The sequence below is a fragment of the Python bivittatus genome, unplaced genomic scaffold (assembly GCF_059951505.1).
Source record: "Python bivittatus isolate LINGU-HERP-01145 unplaced genomic scaffold, Pbiv_v1 ctg000180_np1212, whole genome shotgun sequence".
NCBI classification, from domain to species: Eukaryota; Metazoa; Chordata; class Lepidosauria; order Squamata; family Pythonidae; genus Python; species Python bivittatus.
Genome location: NW_028277047.1, coordinates 3,404,828 through 3,429,290, shown reverse-complemented (window position 1 = coordinate 3,429,290; position 24,463 = coordinate 3,404,828). Strand labels below are relative to the sequence as shown.

At 48.8% G+C, this 24,463-nt stretch overlaps 2 protein-coding genes across 4 annotated transcripts; both read left to right on the top strand.

The window, feature by feature from the left end:
- Positions 1 to 2: 2 nt before the first annotated feature.
- On the top strand, positions 3 to 11,813 carry NDUFS2 (NADH:ubiquinone oxidoreductase core subunit S2). Of its 2 annotated transcripts, XM_007426117.4 has the most exons (14): positions 13 to 168; positions 1,390 to 1,493; positions 2,430 to 2,617; positions 3,048 to 3,168; positions 4,070 to 4,182; positions 4,388 to 4,462; positions 5,563 to 5,640; positions 6,523 to 6,608; positions 6,892 to 7,011; positions 7,353 to 7,482; positions 7,624 to 7,719; positions 8,666 to 8,749; positions 10,010 to 10,067; positions 11,581 to 11,813. In XM_007426117.4, the coding sequence occupies exons 1-14, from the start codon at positions 83 to 85 to the stop codon at positions 11,616 to 11,618; spliced, it is 1,377 nt and encodes a 458-aa protein (XP_007426179.1). In that variant the 5' UTR covers positions 13 to 82; the 3' UTR covers positions 11,619 to 11,813. The 2 variants fall into 2 exon arrangements, with proteins under 2 accessions (XP_087993434.1, XP_007426179.1); XM_088137308.1 differs by lacking the exon at positions 1,390 to 1,493 and having other exon boundaries at positions 3 to 168.
- A 2,142-nt stretch (positions 11,814 to 13,955) lies between these two features.
- Positions 13,956 to 22,744, top strand: FCER1G (Fc epsilon receptor Ig). Of its 2 annotated transcripts, XM_007426115.3 has the most exons (5): positions 13,965 to 14,231; positions 19,886 to 19,977; positions 20,231 to 20,284; positions 20,428 to 20,448; positions 21,011 to 22,744. In XM_007426115.3, exons 1-5 carry the CDS (start codon positions 14,180 to 14,182, stop codon positions 21,107 to 21,109), a joined length of 318 nt encoding a protein of 105 aa, XP_007426177.1. In that variant the 5' UTR covers positions 13,965 to 14,179; the 3' UTR covers positions 21,110 to 22,744. The 2 variants fall into 2 exon arrangements, with proteins under 2 accessions (XP_007426178.1, XP_007426177.1); XM_007426116.3 differs by lacking the exon at positions 20,428 to 20,448 and having other exon boundaries at positions 13,956 to 14,231.
- Positions 22,745 to 24,463: the final 1,719 nt, after the last annotated feature.

The following is a 24,463-nucleotide window of genomic DNA, read 5'->3' as shown; positions in this document are numbered from 1 at the left end:
CCCCGCCCGCACCAATCATGGCGTCCCCGGAGCGCCGCTTGCCTAGGGCGCATGCGCGCGCCCTGAGTTCTAGTGTGGGAAGATGGCGGCGCTCAGGACGCTATGGAGGCTGCGGGCACCTTCAGGGCCGTGGCTGCAAGGGAGGGCGCTGGGGGCAGCCCCGAGCAGGTAATCCTCGCCCCTTCAACCCGAGCTGGATTCTGATTTCCGAAGGGCCGGCAGGAAATTCCCCCTTCCTCCGCGGGAGGTCGTGCCTGGTGAACCTCTGGAGACACGTCAAGTTCCTAGTCCTCAAGAAAGTCCGAGCCTGACTTGGAAGCGCCTTCCTCCGAGGGCTCGCGCAGATAGGCGGTTAAGGAGGAGGGGAGGGCGCTCTGCACGCGCCCAGAGGCACAGGCGCCTGTGGCGTCCCGTGTATCCCTGGACTGAGGCTAGATTTTGGAGAAAGATATGGCGGGGGGGGGGACCCTCAGCGCTAGGGAAGCCTCCCCTGGCTCGGCACAGTCCTGGGGGGTTGTGAGAACAGCGCAAAGGGCATTTTCAGCAGAGTGGGGGCCGCCACCGAAAAGGCCCTGCTGCTCGAAAGGGATCTCTTGGCGTTGGCGGGTTTGGAATCTGGAGCCCAACCTCAGATGCTGCCTGGAGCCTGCAGGGGAAAGCACACAAGGAGTTGCCCTTAATGCATCCAGGGTCCAAATGGTTTAAAGCAGTGTTTCTCAACCTCGGCCCCTTTAAGATGGGTGGACTTCAACTCCCAGAATTCCCTCACCCATGCTGGCTGGGGAATTCTGGGAGTTGAAGTCCACCCATCTTAAAGGGGCCGAGGTTGAGAAACACTGATCTAACCCTAGATTTCCATAGACAAATTAGGGTAACAGCATGCTGGCTGGGGAATTCTGGGAGCTAGTCCACCTGTCTTAAAGGGGCCGAGACTGACAAATACTGTTTTAAAGAATAAAAACAACAACTCAAGCTGGGCCTGCAAACCCAGTTCCAACAGAGCAGGTGTAAAGTGCCCAAAACAGCTTGTGCCAATTTGAACAGCATGACTCCGGGCGGCGTATGAGAATCGTCAACCAGCACCCACATGCCATTAACACCTCCCCACCCGACTAAAACAATAATAATGGCCCCCAGGACTAAAATATACATTACTAGACCTCATCCAGTGGGGAATTCTGCTGATCCTGACCTGAAAGCCTGGGGAAAACGCCAGATCTTGACTGCCTATCAGAAGGTCCTGCAGGATCGGGGCCGACCGTATGTTCGTTGAGGACGGAGGGAGGAGATCGTATCCAAAGTTATCTTGAGAAGTTTGAGTCCTGAAAAATGCACGCGCGACGGCCGCAGATGGCCATTTCAGCCGTTCTCATTTCCCCCTTCTTTCAGAGGAAAACAGTGGCAGCCGGATATGGAATTTATTAAGCAGCTGGAAGGCGCGGTCATGTACCCTAGCAAAGTCTCAGAAAAATGGGTTCCTCCACCGTGGAACAGTGAGTACCTCCTTTGGAGCGATATTATGATGGTCGGCAGTCGGCCAGAGATTTAGGCTGGATTTGGCATTTTGATCCACCGATCGAGGCCTTCCCGAGGACCTGGGATAGGCAGATGTCGTGGTTGGACGGGGTTCAAGGAATCGTCGCAGGATGGAAGCCGTTCCAAGTAAAGCTGCCTTTTGCAATGGACCGATGGTGATTTGGTCAATGCCGATGGTCTTCAAGGGGTGCTCCAGATGTTTTGGGATTGAACATAAAGTGCCTATAACTCTTGATACTGTCTGTGCTTTCTTTGGCCACAGTCGTTCTACTTCTATTTCCAGGTTCTTGTATTTTGTGGTTTTTCTCCAGTTCTTTCTCTTCTCTTCTGCTGTCTCCAGGTATTGCAGTGTCCATTATCCAGATGTTTTTCTCTTTCTTATCCACAATGGTTAAGTCTGGGGTGTTATGTGGTAGGTGCTTATCTGTTAGAAGGAGAAGGAGAAGAAGATCATCTCTCTCTTGAAGTTATATTATTATTATCCTACCGCTTTGCGTAGCATCAATTTCAAATTTAATGTAATGAAATTGGATCGGTAAGGCCGCCCCGTTCAAAACCACTCTGGGTGGCCTACAGCGTTCACGACAGATGAAGAAAACAGCCGTGAAGGAAAGGTGCCAAGGGACACAGAAGAACCCAAACACCTCCACAATCCCAGTTAGCCCAAGGGAGAAAAAACATGTTTGAAGAGCTATTTTGAATCAAGTCGGAGCAGGGCGTGCAAATTTCAGGGGGAGTCCTGTTCATGGCGTTGTTTGGTTTATCGATGGGACCCCCGGCACGCCAGCCTGGTCAGATCGAACGAGATGGGCTGATGCTCTGGGAAATGCCCCAGCAGGTTGGTATGTCTACAGTGGCATCAGTCAGTAATTTATGATCTCTTTCCGTTGCAGATAAGGATCCTATTGTAGGGAGACTGGCAAACATCACTCTCAACTTTGGACCTCAACATCCTGCAGCTCACGGGGTCTTACGGCTGGTGATGGTGCTGAGCGGGGAGAACGTGAAGAAGTGCGACCCCCACATCGGCTTGCTTCACCGGGGGACGGAGAAACTGATAGAGTATAAAACCTATCTCCAGGTAAATGGGGGCAGCATTCCCCCCCATGTAGCTTTTCCTTTCACGCCATTTATTCGGATTCTCAAGTGCTTCTGTCGACTGCTACCAAGCGACTCTCACGGGGGGCTGCGGCTCCGTTTGGGATGTGTAGAGTCGGAAGGGACCTTTGAGGTCATCCAGCCTAACCCCCGTTCAGTGCGGGCTCTAGATATCTCAGACAGAGGATCCTCCAGCAAAATGCAGCTTAATGCATCAAGTGGCGGCTTGTTCCCCTGGCTAGTTGTTTACCCAGTCAGCTCATTCCCCCGGCATCATCCTCAACCTTCTTCCTTGTAGTTTTAACCCCTCGGTTCTCATCCACCACCTCTCGCACTCCTGCAAAGAACAGAACCCCAATTAAAACATTTTTCTATCCTTTCTTAAAAGGTTTTTCTACTCTTTTCCATCTCAGGCCTTGCCATATTTTGATCGGCTTGATTACGTCTCCATGATGTGCAACGAACAGGCGTATTCTTTGGCTGTCGAGAAACTGCTGAATATTCGACCCCCCATAAGAGCTCAGTGGATCCGGGGTGAGTGGGTCTTCCATCCCTCTACTGATGTGATGATGTAAATATTTAATATTTACAGAGCACCGGGGGGAGACACTTTTCCTTGGGAGAAGTTAGGAGCCTCTGGTTAACTGTGAGCGAAGACCCAGTACTTTAAGTCTCTTCCTGCCCCACACACCCCCTCCCTCCCTCCCCTGCCTCTAAATATATTTAGAAGGACTCGGGAGGTTGTTTCTCTGCAAGAAGCCTTAAGCCAGGGAATCCTGGTTTAATATAGACCGGTCCTCAGCGCACAAATGCAGGAGCACCTCCAGAAGGTGTCGCTAGCTGATCCTTTCAAGTCTTGGTCTTTTGTATTCCAAGTTGAAACATTCAGGTTGGCATGCGGGGTAGCAATGAAACCTAGTTTAAAGTTAGCTTCTCATGAATCCCTTTCTTGGGTTGTTCCTGGCTTATTCAGAGGGAAGATTGAGAGCAAATAAAGAAAGACCACTAGCATGTTTCATGTTCGTATCGTACAGTAAGAGGGGGATGGTAGCTGAAAACAAGGCCCTTTTACCTTTCCTACCTCTCCCTTTAAAATGTGGGAGGTGCAAGCGGGCCCTGTGAAGCAAAGCAGATGGGGGAGACCCAGATTTTCCTCCTCGAGGGATCCCACCTCTCTCTTTTTTTCGCCTTCGGTTTTGACAGAAGCTACACGTTGCCATTTTTAACCAACACACTGAGGAGGTTAACCAACACACTGAGGTTCCCAGGGGCCGGGAAAATGCTCGTCCCGCCACTGAGCTGGCTCCGTTGATATTCTCTAACGTGAACTAGCACACTCAAGCAGCAACCCCCAATAAACTTCTTAAAGCATCAGCACCTGGGGACACCACTCAGGTTTTTATTTTTATTGCTAATCCCGGTCTTTGCCTCCCAGTTCTTTTTGGAGAAATCACACGCCTTCTGAATCACATCATGGCCATTACCACCCATGCCCTGGACGTTGGAGCCATGACTCCCTTCTTCTGGATGTTTGAAGAGAGAGAAAAGGTAAATCCCCGCAAACACATCCCCCCTCAGCTCCCCAACCCTGCCGGAAGAGTTCCTGCCTCTACCTAACTGGCCCCTGCATGATCCAGAAGGCTGGACTACCAGATCCGGCCTCTGTTAGGTTAGAACCGAGGAGCCCCTGAGCAAGGGAGAAGCGACAAAGCCGTTTTTTCCGCAGGCTCGCTGAACCTACATCTCTCTACAGATGTTTGAATTCTACGAGCGGGTTTCCGGAGCTCGGATGCACGCTGCTTATGTCCGGCCAGGGGGGGTCCACCAGGTAAGGAGGGATTTGAGGGTGGAGGTGTCAGCCTTCCCAGGTAGACCAGACAGGAAACATGACCAAATGAACTAATTCTACTTTATTGTAAAGCAACATTGACAGAATCTTGCAAGTCTGAAAGTACAATCCTCCCCCTCCAGTCTCCTTTTCAGCCTGAGAAACTAGGGAGGGTCCCTTCTGAGCCTCTTTCCCCATCCATTATGCATCTGAGGGCTAAGCCGTCTCTTATCCGACCATTCCCTCGGCAGCGTCTCTTCCCCCTGTCTCCCAAGGTCTTTCCCACATACCATCACAGGAGGAAGCAGGCCTGTGTTTGCAACAAACGGTTCACTGCCTTCAAGATCAATATGTCCACGGCATCATGATGATGATCAGTGTTTTTCCAACTTGGCAACTTTAAGATGGGTGGACTGGCTGGGGAGGTTTGGGAGTTGAAGTCCACCCATTTTAAAGTTGGCTTGTTGGAAAAACAGTGACGATGATGATTTATTAAATCTATGTGCTCTATTAAATGTATGTGACTCTGGGCGGTTTACAAATGATTTAAAACATGAAAACAGGACCTTCAAAGCAAGAAGAACCAAAAAGAAGGCTAGAAATGTCAGAACAACCAGAAAAAAGCCACCTAGGTTAAAAGGGGCTTCAGTCACCCTCACCAAAGGCCTGGGTGGAGAACCAGGTCTTTGGGGCCTCTTTGAAACACCAGCAGGGTGAGGGTGGTTCAGGTTTCCAGGGAAACCTCACTCCAGAGGGCAGGCACAGAGGAGCATTCAGGTCAGAATCATGGTTTAATTCCAGTTTACCAAGGTCGAGGAACCCCTCAGAAGCCCTGGGAATTACCCTGAGACGTTCCTAAAGTTGTCACCCGCAGCATTCTTTAAATGAACCTCACCTTCTTACTTAACTCCACGTCTCCTGATCCTGGCTGAGTTCCTTGTGATCACGTGCGAAGCCACCGTCAAACGTGGGCTTTCTGCACCCAGGATAACGGGCTGGGGTTGCAGCCCCCAATGCCCAAACCATCCCACGTTGTGCGTGGAGGGAATCCAGCTGTGGCCTGAGCCTCTTTTTCAAGTCATCTTCCTCCCACCACTCAGGATATGCCGCTCGGGTTGATGGATGACATCTATGAATTCATGAAGAATTTTTCTGCCCGGATCGACGAGGTGGAGGAGGTAAGGCTGCTTCAGCAGACAATGGGATTTTTGGGGGGAGATTTTGGCAGGGGGAAGACACACTTAATTTTACGGGGCATGCAACAGAATGTCACACCGTGGAATCATCTAATTCAATCTTCCACCATCTCCTTTTCTGAGATACACCCTTCCGACTTCACCCCATTTTTCATTTTCCTTCTTCACTCCCCAGGAATAAGTCTCTCTTCTGTGTCCATCAAGGACGTTCATTATTTTGGGGGGGGGTCCATTCTTCTTCACAAGATAAAGTTCAAAGCCATCCCGATTCTAACTATCCCTTCTTGACAGTTCACCTTTTTAACCAAATCCAAAAGAATGCAAATGTTTTGGAAATGATATTTCAGAATAAATACACGCGTGTCAGATCCACAGCCTGGACACAGATCCTAAGTCATCATGGCTTGTTGGATTTGGGCTTAGTGTTTCATGATGTGGGCCCAGCCAACTGTGCTTTACCCTGGAAAACACCTTAAACCATGGCTTGGTGCAATGGGTGAACAAGGCTTAAACAGGCTCACTGCTATCATGGTAAGACATTGTTTATTGGGATCATCAAATGCAGAAACACTCCATTTTTTTTAAGTACAACAATCTCCTCCTCCATTTTTTTCTTCTTCATCTCCTCCTCCTCCTTCATTTCTTTCTTCTCCTTCACCTTCACCCTCTCCTCCTCCTCCTCTCCATCTTCTCCTTCAGTTTTTCCTTTTTTAAAAATTCTAAGCAAAACAAGAACCCTAAACCAGACCAAATGTGCCTTCATCACTAGGGTGCTGTGCCGTTTGAAAGTCCAGGGAAAGAAAAACCGGTTCTCTTTCCTTTCTTACCAAGCTAAGAACCTTCTACTGATGATTCCCTCTGCAGATGTTAACCAACAACCGAATTTGGAGGAACCGCACGATCAATATTGGGGTGATCTCAGCTGAAGATGCCATCAATTGTGGCTTTAGGTACGCGTTCGGTTTCCCCCTCATCGTGAGTACCCTCAAAACTATCCGGTGGGTTGTACTTGGTGTTGCAAATGATGTTCCTGAAATTGCATCTTCAAAAGTAGACGGGCCTCTGGGCAGGGTCTTCAGGCAGCGCCACAGCGATATTCACAAAGAACTGTGAAAGAAATCCTTTAAGAATGGGATGGGGAAACTTCAGCCCATAAGACTCACCTCCTCCCCTGATCTTCTGCCCCTGGTGAATGGCTGTCCTTTTGACCGGTCCCTTGTTTTCCCTCACCAGCGGTGTGATGCTTCGCGGGTCGGGGATCCAATGGGATCTTCGCAAAACCCAGCCGTACGACGTCTACGACCAGGTGGAGTTTGATGTGCCGATTGGGTCAAACGGAGACTGTTATGACAGGTGAGGTTCCAGTTTGGGGAAAGGATGGGACTCTGACCCTCCCCCTCCAATCCCAGTCTTCCAGCATGGACAGGATCTCCAGAGCTCACGTTGGATTACTAGCTACCCTTATTTCAAAGCTTCAGACAGGCTGGAAAGGCCCCTTGTTCCCCTGCAGAGGACGCAGATTCTCAAGGTGGCCCTGCTTTCTTCAACTTCTGGTGGTCTTAGAGCTTCTTCTCGCTCTCCCTGTTCCTCAGTACTTCCTACTTGTCATCCTTGGGCTGGCTCCCTTTTCTGAAGCTCTTCCTGTCCCTGGTGGCCCCTCTGAGCCACTCACCTGCCTTCCCTCCTCCCAACAGGTACCTCTGCCGCATAGAAGAGATGCGTCAGTCCCTCCGCATCATCTTGCAGGCACTCAACAAGATGCCGGAAGGGGAGATCAAAGTAGATGACGCCAAGGTCTCCCCTCCGAAGAGAGCCGAGATGAAGGTACAGTTGAGTCACCCAGAAGACGTTGCCTCTTGCTTGGGAAGAGAGATCCCTCTCTTTTTAGGCTTAGCCCTCATTAAACCCATGGAGGAGCGGGCATCTGGATGTTACAGTAAACCTTTCTTTCCCTCTTTCCCTTAGACGTCCATGGAGGCTCTCATTCATCACTTCAAGCTTTACACGGAGGGCTACCAAGTGCCTCCCGGGGCCACCTACACCGCCATTGAAGCTCCCAAGGTAAATGCTGAATTTGCTTACAACAGATTTGTGGGAGTTGTGTGAATTCTGGAAACAGTCTCAATGTCTCCCCAATATGGAGACGCCCTCAAAGCGAAGACCCTCCCCTGGTTGGACCTGAGATTTCTTTGGAACAGAAATGGTCCTTTTTCTGACCATGAGGATAGAAATAGCACCCAAAATGATGTGAGAATTGGGGCGTTCTCCTTATCGCCTTCCTCTCTTTGGGGAGTGGAATCTGTTGGATCCCGCTGTGGCAATGTTCAAAGGCGGAATTTCATTTTGGACGATGAACCACAGAAGCGCTTGGAATTGGGTCCAAAGGAAATGTCACTGCACAAAAAACATGTTTGCTGTTCTTCTAGAATGATACTGTGATGGAATGGAATTACGAAGGCCGAGCTCAGGGAGATAAGCATTTTCTTAGCTCGCCAGAACCGCGTGGGAGGAACAAAAGGACGAGACTGGCACCTCCCTGAGGAATTCACACTGTTGTGGCTGGAGGACTTTGGGAATTGGGGTTTTAGTCTGGGAAGACTGATGTCAGGCCTAGCCCAAGGAACTCCAAGAGACCATGCCAATTCAGTCCAGCTATGTTTATCAGCTACAACCTCTAGCAAGAATCTTCCCAGACTAAAACCCCAGTTCCCAAAGTCCTCCAGCCACAACAGTGTGAATTCCTCAGGGAGGTGCCAGTCTCGTCCTCTTGTTCCTCCCACGCGGTTCTGGCGAGCTAAGAAAATGCTTATCTCCCTGAGCTCGGCCTTCGTAATTCCATTCCATCACAGATACAGAGACAAAGCATAGATATAAGATATGCTGTTTTTGCATGTACAATATTACAGGCAGTCCTTGCTTAACGATGTAAAAGCTGTCTTTGAGCCTCTCAAGGATTTGAATAAACTCAACCTCCTTTGTCACGCAACTTGACTTCCTTGTGCTGCAGGGTGAGTTTGGGGTGTACCTGGTCTCCGACGGCACCAGCCGTCCCTATCGATGCAAGATCAAAGCGCCCGGCTTTGCTCACCTGGTAAGAGAAAAATGTAGGCTCCCGTGAAGGTCAGCGTAGAGCATCAGGAAGGGGACTTTGATGGAAAGAGGCAGGAGGTAGTACCTAGCCAAAGAGAGATGAAACATTTTTGGAGTCCAGACCAAATGACATTCGGTCCATGGATGCTCCTTCCCCACGGCTGGTCGTTCTAAGGAGGCCCGAGCAGATCTTGGCTGTCGGGCTTCAGTTTAGCATCCTCTGAAGAAGAGAGGTCTCCTTGGTGTATCCCTCGGTAACAAGCCAGGTTTGCACCGGGCTTGGTAATCTGGCGTCTTGGGAGGAAAACAAGCCCGGAATTCTAGCTTGAATCTCATGCCAAGCCAGCTGCCCATTACCCAGATGGGTGCAGCTGTTCCGGGGAGCGACCAAGAAGGAGCCACTGCCCCCTCGCAGTAAGAGTTCCTTTCCTTTTTCTTATCCAAGCAGGGTTCTTCCTGTTAGGTCCGGATCGGCGGTTTCTTTCAAGGGGAGGCAGCCGACGGCAAAACAGGCATTTTTTAGGCACGCTCTTCTCCAGCAGCCCCCCTCGTGAACAGTCACCTTCTTCCTTTTATCACATCCCTATTCTCAAACTGTGTAGACTAGACGTGTCGTTTTCCTCCCCCTCCGCGAGTCTCGTTGCTCTCGGTGGCCACACTGGGCGCGAGCGAGCAAGGCCAAGCCTTCAGCGCTCCAGGAACCACGCAGGAAGTTGTCAGCAACACCAGGCCCTCGGCAAAGCTCTTTTGTTTTCCTACACTTGTTTTTCAGATCTCCTTCCCTTTGCGGCGGGTTCTCTTCCAGTTGTGGGATTTTGCCGTCGCGTGTTCAGAAACGCGGGTTGCAAGCTTTAGCAACCCATGGCTTTCGGTCGCTTCATCGGCCACGTCCCTCATGCTGCGTTCTTCTTTATCTTTTCAAGCCATGTTTCTAGTCCTGATGAATTTTTTTTTTAATGTTGAGCTTTCTTAGGAAGGGACCGAGGGCCTCTCTTGCTTCCTGTTGTGACCTCGGCGCTGGGGGAGGCCATTCTGAACACCCCCACTTGGGAATTAGGCCGGTCAGCCCCAAAGGCCTTTGCATCACAGTAACAACACTTTGAGAAGTCGCTTCTCAAAAGTCACGGCGGTCACAAAACGACATCTCCTACCCCGACTCCCCCACCTCTTTTCACCTTCCTTGATTTACCCATAGAAGGCAAAACCGTAGAGGGAAGCCTTGTTTTCTGAAACCTTCTGTCTCTTTCCTCCCGGTCTGCAGGCCTCCTTGGATAAAATGTCGAAGGGTCACATGCTCGCAGACGTGGTGGCCATCATTGGTAAGTCTCGGTGTTTCTCCTCCTGTTTCCTGGGGAAACCAATTTAATTTAATTTAATTTAATAATTGATTCAGGCGCCTCCCGACTCGACTCTGGGAGGCTCACAGTATAAGAAAAAGAATAAAATGCAGTACGATCCAGTAACAAACCAGCCACAAAGAAATTAAAAAGCACGTCCAGAACAAGACGGCGAATCCATTTAGCCACCAAACGCATGGGGAGCTCCAAGCACCCTGGCCCAAGGTCCTGGAGAAGACCCTCCAGGACGCTATCAGGGTGGGAGCCCCCCAGATCTCCGTGGAAGCCACCTCATTCCAGAGGGCAGGCAACGCAACGGGGAAGGGGGATCTCCTGGGTCATGAAAGAGGACGCTGTTTAATTGAAGGCACCCGAAGCGCGCTGACCCTGTCCGCTTGTATCGGCCGAGGAGGCACCCCGGGAGATAGACAGTCCCTCCCCTAAGATCAAAATAAGATCTGTGGTCAGCATGACTGGCTGGGAAGAGGATGTTATCGAGTTACTGCATATCCTCATGAGTAAGCCGACCCTTAAATTTTTAACCAAAATACCGTGAAAAATGCACCACCCAGAGATAAGCCGACCCGCATTTTTCATGGCATTTTGGTTAAAAATTCAAGGGTCGGCTTATCCATCCGTATAGTGATTCTCAACCTTGGACACTTTAAGATGGGTGGACTCCAACTCCCAGAATTCCCCAGCCAGCATGGGTGGACTTCAACTCCCAGATTGGGCAAAGATGCTGGCTGGGGGATTCTGGGAGTTGGAGTCCACCCATGCTGGCTGGGGAATTCTGGGCGTTGGAGTCCAGCCACCTTAAAGTGGCCAAGGTTGAGAAACACTGCACCAGTATATACAGGATAAATGGATACTTTTAAGAAGTATCGCCGAATATACTTGTGGATAAGCTGAACTCAGTTTTGGGGGTGTATTTTGGCACCTAAAATTCTCAGTTGAATATCGTGGCCACTGGTCCCAGTTGCAGGGAAAGGCCTGCGAAGCCAACAGGAGCTCGTCTCACCTTCCAGCTGTTGAAGGCAGCAGCGAAGGAGAGAACAGCTGTCCTCTTTTTCTGGTGGGTGGAGCTGGCCACCTACCTTGGTTGGCTTCTAGCCTGGCCGTAACCCATCATCTGCTTCACCGAGGCTGAGCGAGCTCCCATGGGAGTCTTCTTAAACCAGGGCTACGAAATCCCAGCGGTTGAGACGGCGCAACTCCCACCGTTGAAGACACGCGGAGGGGGACCTAAGGCGTGATCCCACTCTGGGTGGCCAAGCCACGCACGACGAAATAAGCCACAGCTGACGAAACCCGTTCCAGAGAAAACCACGTCCTGGCCACCGAATGCTGGGTTCAGCAGGCCCTGGACTCTCTTCGTTCCTATGTCGGCTGCGCCAGCCGGGGACAATGGGAGATAGAACTCCAAACCCTCGGCCCTCCCCCAACCTGGCAAATGTTCTAAAACGTAATTTAAACTTTTCTTCTTCTTCTTCAGGCACCCAGGATATTGTCTTTGGTGAAGTGGACAGATAGATCGGCGTTCGGCCCCAGAGAGACGGGACAGGAACCCCCCTCGCTGTGGACGCCAGCTCCCCCCACAAGGAGCCTTAACCCAGCATCCTACTGCTTGTTTTATGTGTGTGTTTTCAATGTAATTTGGCCCTGGAGCATCCGGTCAGGGTTAGCAAACAAAATAATAAATAATAAAACAGCCTCCCAGAATGTCAACATCTTGTCTGCAAGCTATCTTTGTCCAGATCCTGCTTTTTAAAATTTTATTTATTTGTTTCTTTCTTTTCCTATCTCGTCTTCCTTGCTCAGCCCAAGATTCTCTCCACGCGGGGAACTTTTTATTTTATTTATTTATTATTAAATTTGTATGCCGCCCATCTCCCCCAACAGGTGACTCTGGGTGGCTCAACTTTTCCAGGCCTTTCCCAACTCGCCTGCTTGTTGGGGGCCGTTCCGGTCTCAGGCACGGCTGAGCAGGACCTGGGGGAATCTCCCCTTAGATCCTGGCTGGAGATCCCTTTTTTCAGACTCCCAAACTCCAGTTTCTCACTAGTTTTCTGCAGGAGGGAACGGGAACGAGAGGCATTGAACCTTCCAGAAAGCTTAAGGGTCTTGAATATTAAAAAAAAAAAAAAAAAAAAAGGCTTGCCCACAAAAGCAGGGGGAGAGGGTCAGAATGACTCCCTTCTCCAGCAAGGTGGTTCCATTGTGACGTCTTCCCCCAGATGCCAATTTTAATTTTGTTTGTGTTTTTTAAGCAACTAAACACAGATTGCCTGCTGTTTTCATCTTAGGGGATGTGTTTTGAGGTCGAATCAGATTTGCTCCTTCCCTTCCCTTCCCTTCCCTTCCCTTCCCTTCCCTTCCCTTCCCTTCCCTTCCCTTCCCTTCCCTTCCCTTCCCTTCCCTTCCCTTCCCTTCCTCTCTTCTTCCTTCATTCCTCCCTTCCTCTCCCTCTTTCTCCTTCCTCCCTTCCTCCCTCTTATTTCCTTCCTTCCTCCCTCCTTGTCTCCCTCCCTCCCTCTTTCTTTCTCTCCTTCCTTCCTGGAAAGACATTAGCAATTACAACTGAGCATCTCACCGAGTTCACACCACCTCGAAATCACGCACTGCGGCTTACAAGCCACAATTGGCTGGGTTCACACATTACGCTAAGCCCAAGTCAAACAATCCCATTGTGGCTGAACGTGCAGCTTCCGAGAGCGTTAGATGTTACTGAATTGTACGTGGAAATTGAATCATTGCATGCCAAAATGTCATGCTTAAGGGGAGATTGTTACTAGGATAGAGAGCGATGACACTATTTTCTGTTGGAATTCAATACCAATCCGGAAGTCTATTTATTACGACTTTTAGCCAGCAGTTGGAACTAAATAAAATCAGCGTTAGCTTTTATTCTTCCATCCTCGGGAAAAAAATCAGCTGAATTCGTACACCTGCTCAACCAAACCGAAACGGTCCAGAGGCTTGCACGAGGAAATTCGTAAGATTTGCTTTGCAAGAAGGGGCCAAATTCTCTTTATCTAGGTTTGTAGCTAGGAGTTGGATGTCCTCTGGGCACTGTTGCAAAGCGCTGGGAGCCATCTCAGAGATCCTGCCTGTGCTGGATCTTGCTGTAAAAAAAAAAAAAAAACTTCCCTTTTTATTTTTTAAACTTTTTTAAAAACTGTCCCATCCGTGCACACAAATCTAAGACAGGGCAAAGGTTTCTCCGCTGGAAGAGTTTACCTCCAAGCGTTGGTCTCTCCAGATGTTTGACTCCTGGCAGATTCACCCAGCAACCACTGGATCAGTGTTTGTCAACCTTGGCCACTTGAAGATGGGTGGACTTCAACTCCCAGAATTCCCTGGCTGGGGAATTCTGGGAGTTGAAGTCTATCCATCTTAAAGCCTGCTGGCTGGGGGATTCTGGGAGTTGGTCCACCCATCTTCAAGAGGCCAAGGTTGAGAAACACTGCCCCTGTGCCTTGTTTTAAGGCATTGCCTGCCTGTCTTTGAACCCCCATATGGACTAGAAACATAGCATTTGCAATTCAAAGCTGCAGTCATCGGCACATCTGCAGCTTCTCAGCGCTTCCAGGTGCCCGACCTCAGCTGGAAGAGACCCCACCTAGGCAGGGGGTCGGGCTGGCCTTGATTTCGGATGCTGGCTTCTAAGGTCAAGCAAGGTTAGACCGTCCCTTGGGGTCCAGGGCCCAATTCCCAGGCAGGAGCAGGCCCCCCTGGCGGACGCCCCCCCGTTCGCTGACCTGCCTGGTCAGCGAGGTTCCTGACTGCTTTTTTAGCGTATTCCCCCTTCCTCTTTCCTCCAAGCCGGTCTTCAGCCCCTGCCACCCAAAACGGGAAGCTGAACCCGAGTCAACTGGCCATCAGCGAGCTGAAGAACTGAACGTAGCCCCTGCAGGAAAACATGTGCTTTGTGGTTGTGGCCGCCCTGCAGAGCCCAGGGCGGTGGAGCAGCCGCGCTCAGCTCAGATCCTTGACGCCGGTCAGGGGGAGCAGGAGGAGACGCAGCCGGATTTCGTGGGCACTCGCCGCGGGGTGTCAGCCCAGAAGGTCTTTTTTGGAGACGGGTCTCCAAGATGAAGTTCCTTGGCGTGGCCCTTCGGGTTCTTCTCGTGGCGGGGGTAGCAGGTAAAACCCACCTCCGCCTCTTCTATCTGGGGGGGAAGGAAAGAGCCTAAGAAGGGGAGCGAGTGGGTTTGGGGGGCATCACGACCCCTTTGGCCAACCGGATTCATTGAGTTAATCCATGGTTAAGTCAGAGGGTTAGCTGCGGGGCAAAGCACCTTGGCAATGCTGGGTTTTCCTTCCAAGGTTTCTGTTCCTCCTTGTTGCTTCGTCTTCCCAAAGATGGGAGAGGTCCTTCTTCCCAACAGCCCTGCGAGGTAGGCTTCCAGATCCCCCCCCCAAGGTTTAAACCCAGCCTTTCCCATCATTATCCAAGCCAGGTTGATCAGAAAGGCTGCGTCGCACGGCGCGTTGTGTTAGCCACCCTCCTTTTTAGCTTAGGGCGTTGTGTGCATCCATCCATGTTTTGGGGGCAGCGCAGCAACCCGCAAAATTGGACGGATCGAGACAACCATGGTGTGGTTCACCCTCGATGAAGGCACCAAGGGGAACACAGCCCTTTTTGAAATCATGAATCATCGGCAAGTGATTCTTCGACCGACGGAGGAAGGAGCTGATCTTCCCCATTCTGGGGGAGAAAGGATAGAAAAGATGAAAATCTGCTTTTTTATTTTCGCAAGACGAGCCCGCGCTCACATTCTCAAGAAGATGCCCCACGTTGACGTTTGAACCATCCGTGTTTGTTGAAGCTAATCCCTAACAACGGCCCAGACCAACTTCCTAATGCTCGACTCGGTTAGAAGCAAATTCTTTTTAAAACATAGGATAGCTCAAGAGCAAGGATGGAAGATCGCACTCCCTACAATTATATTCTCTTTTTCAATGGGGCTTGCTCCTGAGTAGAGCTGGTGAGATAGCTCTGTGTTATCCATGTGTTTAATTTAATTTAATTTAATTTAATTTAATTTAATTTAATTTAATTTAATTTAATTTCATTTCATTTCATTTCATTTCATTTCATTTCATTTCATTTCATTTCATTTCATTTCACAGCCTAGTTTAGCTTACGATTGTATTCAGTGGGGAATTAAGGGAAATTGAATTAAAAGATATGTTTTGTTTTCTTTGATTTGATTTGATTTGATTTCGTTTCGTTTCGTTTCACAGCCTAGTTTAGTTCGTGATTGCATTCGATGGGGAATGAAATTAAACTGAATGAAAAGAAAACCCCTTTCAAATCAAATCAAAATTCCGTCCACCCCAGTCTTCTGCCCCCAGCAAGGAACAGCTAAAAATCCTGAGATAGCTTTAGAAAGAGGGGGCAGAAAGAGAGCCCCCCACATTTTTTTTGCCCCCTGCCTCTTATGAAAAACTTTCAGCAGAGTTCTTCACCTGTTCGTGCCAAGGACCCCTTTCTACATACATTAAAAAAATGCATTTAAATGAATAGCACAAAACCCATAGATACAACTGGTATTACAGAGCGTGCCAGTGATGTTCCCGCTGTTAACACATCACCAGGATGTAAGCTACTAATATAATAATAAATATGCCCCTTTATTGATCAGGACAAATGCAGTACGTATGAAAGACAGGCAAGTTGAAATAAAATGTCATTTATTATTTTTTTTTGAAGAGGGCAGTACCCCGAGAGAGCTAAGAGCTTTCAAAATCTAGCTTTTTTAAGGGTATAATCGTCCCAGATCTTGACGTTAGCCACCTTTTTTGGAGTCGAGAGGCCATCAATCGGTTGTCGGTGTTCCCCCATCGATCAAGAAGCTAAATGTCCAGGGGAGGTTAGTGAAAATAAAGTGATTTGTTTCCCACCCACGTTCAGGGACCCCCAAAGGGTCTTTGGCCCCCAAACTAAGAATTTAATAGAATAGAGCATAATCTAAATCTATACTTTGCAATGTGATCAGCAGATGGGAGGGATAAGGGGTTGCTTGTGAGCAAGGAAATGAAAGCTTGGCAGGAGAAGAGAAGTTTTTTTTTAATCTTGATGAGTCTGCACACGTCTTCCAGCATCCGCCCGTTTCAGTGTGCCAAAGCCCCAAATGTTGTCATCCTTCCTTCCAGGGGAATTTCTCTCTTCCCAGATGGTTTAGTTTCTCTCTCCAATCTCTTCTCTCACTTTCCGTTCTTCTTTCTTTCGCATTTTCTGGAATCCGCAGCATTGCGTCAAGGCGCTGGGTGTATATGTCACGCCAAGCCTAACCGTGGCTTGCTTTAGCCCGGCTTTGAGAAAGGGGTGGGAGAGGAGAACGAAGGATCCAGCCCCGGGAAAGCAGAATGGGTGAGGAAGAGACTCAAAGAAAGAGATTGCCTTGATCTTGTGGTCCTTCGGAAGGAACAGCGTGAAGGGTCTGGAGAAGCCTTCAAGATTGGGTTGGCCAACCCTACAACAAGGTCTGTAGGTTCGGCCATGCTGGTTTCTTGACCAGGCCTATCTTGAAGGGGGTAACATCAATTCTTTGGGAGATGGGCTACAACAGCCGGGTTCAACCCGCTCAGCCACATGTGATGCTCTGCAGAACAACGGCGACCTGGCCACCTTATCCTGATCTTCAGCCAGGCTGCAGGATGGCTTAGCGAGGGCTACTGAATCCGAGCCACACAACTCCAGACACTTTTTTGCAATTCTTTGGCTGATGTTTGGATTTTCACAGCCCCGGTCTGGGGGCTGTGGCTTTCCACGTGTGCCCCTCCAGCCTTTATGCTGCGGGAAAGGAAGGGACTCTGAAATGAATCCAAAGGGTTAGGGTTAGGGTTGGATAAATCTAACCCTGGTTGGGTTAGGGTTAGGGTCAAACCATTTAACCCTGGTTACATGTAACCCACCACGCACTGAATCGCACATCAGGGTTGGCTTCGTGGGTCAGGCAGAAGATTGTCCCTGGGCCTCAGAGAGCAAGACGTTGTGTTGATCTGAAAAGGCTGAGCGTTGCACATGGGTTGATTTTTGTATTCTGTAGGATGGAGATTTTCTCCACGTATGAGAATGCTTCTGGTCTGCAATAAAGCCGTTCTTTAGCCATGCGGGCTTGTTGAAACTCCTGCCAAGTCCAAACCATGACAATGAAGGTCTGGAAGAATCAGGTTTTGTTGCTGGGGCTGGCATCCGATAGCCAAGACGGTGGGTCATAACTGCCTCAATCCTGTTAAACCAAACGAAACTAAGCTAAGCTAAGCTAAACTGGAGATTACTGACGCAGCAGATTTAAAACTGTGGGAAGAGACATTTGCCAAGGCAATCTAGCACCATCATGGCTTTTTAAAGAGGAAACGGATTAAAAAGGAAACAAAGGACCTTTTAAAAAGGAAGTTGAACGCAAAAAGTCCAGAAGGACAATGCTTGGCGCCATTCCTGGTTGCTTAGAAAAGGACCTGATATGCACCCCAGAATTAATCGAAAGATTGCCCCTCCCAAACCATGATCAATCAAAGATACAAGGGTGGGAATGCCCCAAAGGAAAGCAAATATCTTGCATGGGGGGGGGGGATAAAAAGGAATGCAATCTTTTTTTGTATAAAAGAAACACATTTGGATCAAATTAAAAGAGGGTCCCTGCCCACCGGTCCCTCTTGATGCACAAAATCGGGTTCACCCGTTGCACACCATCCTTATCTGCAGTGGCTCTCATGGGGAGACTCGGGAAAAAATGGATTTGTCAGCTATCCGACAGCCACAGATCCTGGCTTTCCAAAAGCCGTCACGGTAAACCCCAAAACGTAGCTTAAGTGGAACGATTTGCAGGAACGCAGCCTCGTGAACTGAACACGGATGGAATTTCCCTCTACGGATTCTTCAAGGCCTCCGAGATTCAGAAAGGCTGCAAGATTTTTAGAGGCTATGTGCTCCCTCGGTGGTCTGATTAAGGAACTGGGTATTCTCTTTGCTTTAAAATATATATATATTTATTTACACTTTGCAACATCAGAAATCACCCAAACTGTTGTGGTTTTGCGAAGCGCTTTGCTGATCTGATGGTGTTCAAGGACGGAGGCCAGACCAACAGCAGCTCGCATCTCTCTTGGTTTTTTATCTCCCTTTCAAGCCACAAGCAAATGTTCACAGAAATTCACAGAAATCGACTTGCGCCATACTTGGGTTTCCCAGGACAGCGCTGAAGAAGAAACATGATCCGTGTTACGCAGTAGAAACACTGATATAAAAGAGGCATCGGGGAGGACGTTCAGTTCAACCGGACTCATTGGACCAACAATTTGGTCTGGATTTATTACATTTCTTGCAACTTCTGGAAGTTGTAGAAACGGGTCAAAGTTCTCTGCGACAAACTTTGGGTCTAAAATCAGCCTCGCTGGCATGCCTCAGATCCTTCTGGCCCTTTCGGGTTCGTCCAGCTTGCAAGGTTGTTTGGGAGGCAGATAAAATGTGCCGTGTGCGTTGTGAGCAAATGGAGCTGCAACGTGTGAAACGAAACAGCAGCTGTATTCAGAGGAGACCTTAACTCACCATTAACTAGCTATTAACTCACACCCACCAGCCGGAAATGTTTTGCCCCAATAGAATTACCCAAACCCAGTTAACTGGGTAAACCATGAGTCAGTTCACCGCGGGTAAGTGTGTAAGCATGGCTGGCTAGGGAATTCTGGGAGTTGAAGTCCACCCGTCTTAAAGCATGGCTGGCTGGGGAAGTCTGGGAGTTGAAGTCCGCCCATCTTAAAGCTGCCAAGGTTGAGAAACACCAATCAGCGGAGAGTCAACGGAAATACATTTATTCCCCCAAAGTTGTTGTTAGCTTTGGATGATCGGCCATGGCAGGACTGCTTCTCCGTCCCCTTTTTATAGCTCTTTTAGTTTAAAGATTTAGCCAATCATTATCAATAGAATGGAATGTGTTAGCTTATTACAATAGTTTCTACTCTACCAGCACGAACATCTTCCTCCTGTACAATCCTTCCTTCCTTCCATAGTCTGCTAAAACAGATGTTTCCTTATCTTAGAATCATGGCAAACGTTCTTATTTATGGTTAAACAGATGTCTCCTTATCTAGTGCTTAAACAAAGGGCATTTTATCTTTCCTATACATATGTTTTTCTATATGTAAGTTATATGTCTTCTTTTACACAGATTTTGCTACATGATCTATTCACTTGTTTATACTGATGGCAACCAGCATTACTATCTTTCCTATGTCCTCTTTCCTTATTGTAAATGTATGAGAAAAATATTCCAACAGCATGATGTTTCAACCCCCATTTTTAATATCCATAACAACCACCATAAACAGTGCAACAAAACAACATCATTCTTTTTGTTGTTGCTTGCAGTTATTTTAGAGGCAAATGTTGAATCCCGGTGTAACCATTTAAGAACTGGTTTTGTGAAGTCACGTTTTTCCTTCTCCTTCCCTACCACTTTTTCCTTTTCAGCCACACCAATCAGAATTTAAATCTGAGCAGCAGAGCCCGGTGCTATCCCAATCTGGCTTTTAGGAGATTTATTCCAAACTCTACTGAGATCTGTCACAGATCACCTCCTCGGGATGGTCCCGTGTCCAAAGACGCATTTTCACTTGCTTGACCTAATTTTGGAGAAAAACCAGCCATGCTCCGAAATTCCTCTCCAGCTAGAAGTTCCAAGCCAACCTGTTTTCTATTTTCTTGATTCTGCATCCCCCAGAATGATAACTTCTTTTTTAATTGCAAATCTTTTCTGGAAAATGTCAGACTTGGCCTCTTGTGTTTGCAGAAGCGTTAGAAGAGCCCCAGCTGTGCTACATCTTGGATGGGATTCTGTTTCTCTATGGGATCGCTCTGACTTTCCTCTACTGCCGGCTTAAGGTGAGCGTCTGAGGAACAATCCGAGCCTGCCATTAGTTCATTCTGAGAAATGCCCCCTGAAATTATTCCTAATTTCTGGAAGCGATTCCTAAGAGCCAATGTGCTTTCCATCTAAGGAAATAAGAGGAGAAGATTGATCAGATTATGACGATGATTATGATTCTCCATCCTGCTCCAGAGGACTCTGGGCAGATTGAGAATTAGAGCTCCAAATCTGTAATGATTTTATTGACTTATTTCTCCTTTCCTTCAGTTCCAACATCGAAAGAAAGCTGACAGCGCAGCTGCTGCTTCTCCCATCTATGAGGTACGCCAATAAATTATTTGATGGCAAATATCACATGCCTCGAGCCCCCCAAATTACAGCAGAGGGTCCTTTGGGGGGGGTGTTCCACTTTGTTTCTTTGCATTTTAATCCTTATCTTTGCTTCCCCCCCCCCTATTTTCTAGAAAGTGGAAGGCGTCTATACAGTAAGTTTCTCTGCTCCTTCGTGGGGGGGTTGGTGAAGCGGCGACGGGGTGGGGGGACCCCCAGAGAATATTTCAGCACCGAAAAGGGGTCTTCCTTTCCTGTCCCGCAGCGAAAGACGGTTGTGAAGCAGCTGAGATCGCCTAACGGAAGACCCCACCCATCTTCACACCAGCCCTCAGCTAGAAATTTGGAAATTGGAAATTTGGGTTGGTGGGAATATTTGTTGGTGGCCGTTTCGATCATTGCAGCCGAGCTGCAGAGACCCCAATTCCAGCGTCCTGGTTAGGTTCACACCCCCCGTGCAAAGCTGAAACCTAACAAGCCAGATTAGCGCATTGCACAACCAACCACCTTTGATGCTTTTGAAGTGAGCATCCTTTGTCCCCTTAAGGCAGTGTTTCTCCACCTTGGCAACTTTAAGGTGCGTGGACTTCAACTCCCAGAATTCCCCAGCCAGCCATGCTTGCTGGGGAATTCTGGGAGTTGAAGTCCACTCATCTTAAAGTGGCCAAGTTTGGACAACACTGCCTTAATGTAACATTTTGACTCTCCTTCTTTCAGGGGCTGGATGTGCAGCAAATGCAAACATATACCCCGCTTGGTGCTTCAAAACAGCCCCTCCAAGATCCACCCCCAAGGAAAACCTCCTCCACGGAATAGACGCCTTTCTTCCTCCGGCTTCTGGACCTATTTTCCCGGCCCCTGCTCTTTGCCACGAGGAATTCAACGCCGGGAGTGAAGCAAAAGATCAGATGGATCTTCCGGTAGCCTCTTTTCGGACTCACAAGCGGCCTTCCAGAGCGTCCGCTTTTGGAAACGCCAAGGGGCAGCCGACGAAGTGAGCTGCGAAAGTGTGTATGTGGGGGGGGGGGTCTGTTCATGAAATTGGGGGATCCGGAAAGGGGTTACCAAACTCCCCCTGTCTTTTTGCTGCTGTAGAGTCACACAGCTTTCTTCCTACCGTCGAGGAGGGGGAATGTCTCTTTCTCGCTGCGTCCAGGGGTCGTTCCGGGCTTGCACGGCTTCTGCTTTGCTCAGCGCACTCCCTCTCTTTGCTTGCTTATTCTGGATGGTGGTTTTTTGGGGAGGGGAGAGTCCAACCCCCCAAAGATTTCCTTGACGATGGGAAGGTTCGCCCCACGGGCCGAACCAGCACTCCATCCGCCATAGGATGGTTTGTACAACGCTCAACCTTTGCTTCCGAGCGGCTAAAACCCAGTGTTGTCTGTATCGCTCGATTAGGTTTTGCCAGTTTTAATCCTCTGCCCAGAGCCACTGCCGTGAGAGGGGCATCTGTATAAAGTGTTTAAATAAAGAAATCAACAAATCAGAGCTCTGGTCTTGGATCTGGCAAGAAATCTCTCTCATGGGCATGCCAACTTGCCCTCCCGAACGTAAGCAACCGAGGATCCGAAGATGAGGCTCGCAAATATATGTTGTTTTCATTGGCGGTGCCGGAGAAGCGTCGGAATGACATAGATCGGTTGCCACAGGATCGAGCAATCTAGCCATATTTCTAGCCTTGTTTATCCTGCCCTCCTTACGCAGTAATGCCACCTTGAACGCTACGGGCATCTTTATTCACCGAAGCCCTGATTTCTGCCCTTTCTGGCTGCAAACCGAAGCTTATTCGATGGCACAGATTATGAAATACATGGGATTTTGAATGCGGGGTGACAGGTTGCATTAAGCCAAATTTTTTTGAAGCATCTACATCTGGGAGGGTTCATACCTCAACGAGGTTGTGTTTCGTGAGCTCTTTGAGCCCCAATTAAACAAGCCATGTTAAGGTGAGGCACAGCCCAGAATCAACTGAATTTAAAGGCAAGCAAACATTGGGCTTTTGTATCTGTAACTCTGCTCTTTCTGCCTTCCCTAGTTTTTTAAATTCTCCTTTTCCCTTAAGTTGTACCTCCTGTACTTTATGGACGGATAAAAAGATACCTGGCTCTTCAAAGACCAGTACACTGGCTTGCATTGAGGCAGTTTCAGAGAAATTGACCCGAGCGATAGGAAATTGGAGGCGGAAGTGGTTAGAGACGGAAGGGGTCAACTGCATTGGGCTGATACAGGAGTTTCTATTTTCAGACGAGAAGAAGATTTCTTGCTTTAAAACGTTGGTAAGCTGGACTGGTAGAAGGGTTGCGATGCACGCGCCTTACGGGGCGAAGAAACGGACCGAAAAATCAGCATGGCAAAAGAGAAAACCACGAGACACCCATTCCCCAAAGTCTAAAACTCTTTCAAAGCAACAACCCCCCCCCCAAAAAAAACCTGTAAAAAATAAAAGCCGTCGTGTAGAGAAATCCACCGTTCTTATTTGGACTTTTCCTACGACGGCACTTTTAGACGAATCTGAAAGTCCTGCTGGGGACGGAGTATGTGGGCGTGTTTGTGGGTGGATGTAGAAAGAAGAAGAAGAAGAAGAAATATTTTCCTGTGTCCACCGCCATCCTCTTAATCCTGTTTTTCCTCCTGAATCCTGGTTATTCCTGGTCTTGTGGACACGGAATTCGAGGATCAGGGATCGCCCGATCTTAGGCCCCTCTTTCTTGAAAGATGGAGGTTTCTCCTGGACCTCCTGGAGAAACTTCCCCGTTTCTGTAAAATGGGAAAAACGATTTAGAGGAAGGAATTCTTTTTTCTTTTTGGACTTTCAGAAGGAAATTCGTATCGAGGGAAAGGAGAGCAGAGTCCACCTGAGTTACTTGGTGGGGTTGAATGTTAATTTGCAATCGCCTAATAAGCGCCCCGCGGCTGAAAAGAGAGGCCCTGCGTGGCAAGGCTGGTTTTCTCGAAAGGAAGCGCCGTGGGTTACGGCGATGTCATCGAAAGAGCAGAGAGGCGGTTAGCCGTGGAAACTTGGTTTTCCTCATGCCGGTTTTATGGCAAGCTTGAAGAGGCAGAACGGCAAGAAGCTCCAGAGGAGCAGAAGAAGGGGGAAAGAGAGAAAGAACCGAGGAAGCTGGAAGGGCCATAAGAAAGGAAAAATAGAAGGAATCGGGGGGGAAGAGGAAAATGTAAAGGAAGTTACAGACCGAAGGTTTGGGGTGGGGTGAAAAAAATGGGTTTTTGACACTCTTCCCAGCAGGGATAAGGACAATTAGGAGGACAATTTTGACCGAGCTCTCTAAAGTCACATTGTGACGCTCCTCTTTCTATCACCTATCTTAATCGTCCAAACCATAAATCATTTTTTAAAAATTTTTACACAAAAAGCCAGCCATGGAAACTTCACAATCTGTTTATCAGTGTTTCTCCACCTCAGCCCCTTGAAGGTGGGTGGACTTCAACTCCCAGAATTCCCCAGCTGGCTGGGGAATTCTGGGAGTTGAACTCCACCCACCTTCAAAGGGCTGAGGTGGAGAAACACTGCGGTATATTACTTAGGATGCTTTGGAAAAAAAAAAATCAGAATATTTTTCTTTTCTCTCCTTTTTAAAAATAGGGCAGAATGTTGGTGGGCTGGGCCTCAAGAGGGCGCAGCGCACGCGCTCCAGAGCCCTGGGAAGCAGGGAGCCACGTGACCTGGGCCGTTCCCTCAGGTCCCATCCACCCCCGCGCTCGGAGGCGGGGAGAAGGAGCCGGACGTTCGAATTGGCCTTGCACGTAGACACAAGAAAATTAGAGGACTTCCGGTTATGCCTTTCATCCAGGAAGCCGGGCTCTGAAACATCTTGGCTTTGGGTTCAAATCCTTTGGGTTCAAATGAACACACGGAGATGTAAAGTAATTGTGCTGATGCGGCTTTGATTGCTCAGAGGCTGGGAGGAGACGCCGGGGAGGGTCTCCGCTGGGCAGCCCGAACAGAGAGCGGAATGTATTTTCTTAAAGGGGCCGAGGCTCTTTCCTAATCTATGTTCGCGTGTTTAGGGACTGAAAGGAGGGCCCGAGCCGACTACTGATCCGATGGTTCCTGCGGCTGTGAGATCCACAGGTCTGTGCGCCATCGGAGTACATCCTTCCTTCCCATGGCATTTGAACTGCTGTTGCCCTCAAAAAAAAATCTTAATT

Excerpts from the sequence above, each read along its gene's own strand:
- FCER1G (XM_007426115.3), top strand. The coding sequence starts at position 14,180 with ATGAAGTTCCTTGGCGTGGCCCTTCGGGTTCTTCTCGTGGCGGGGGTA. Across the intron at positions 14,232-19,885 it reads TCTCGTGGCGGGGGTAGCAG|AAGCGTTAGAAGAGCCCCAG; the intron begins GTAAAACCCACC and ends TTGTGTTTGCAG. Across the intron at positions 20,285-20,427 it reads CTGCTTCTCCCATCTATGAG|AAAGTGGAAGGCGTCTATAC; the intron begins GTACGCCAATAA and ends CCTATTTTCTAG.
- NDUFS2 (XM_007426117.4), top strand. The coding sequence starts at position 83 with ATGGCGGCGCTCAGGACGCTATGGAGGCTGCGGGCACCTTCAGGGCCG. Across the intron at positions 7,012-7,352 it reads AACGGAGACTGTTATGACAG|GTACCTCTGCCGCATAGAAG; the intron begins GTGAGGTTCCAG and ends TCCTCCCAACAG. Across the intron at positions 7,720-8,665 it reads CCGCCATTGAAGCTCCCAAG|GGTGAGTTTGGGGTGTACCT; the intron begins GTAAATGCTGAA and ends CTTGTGCTGCAG.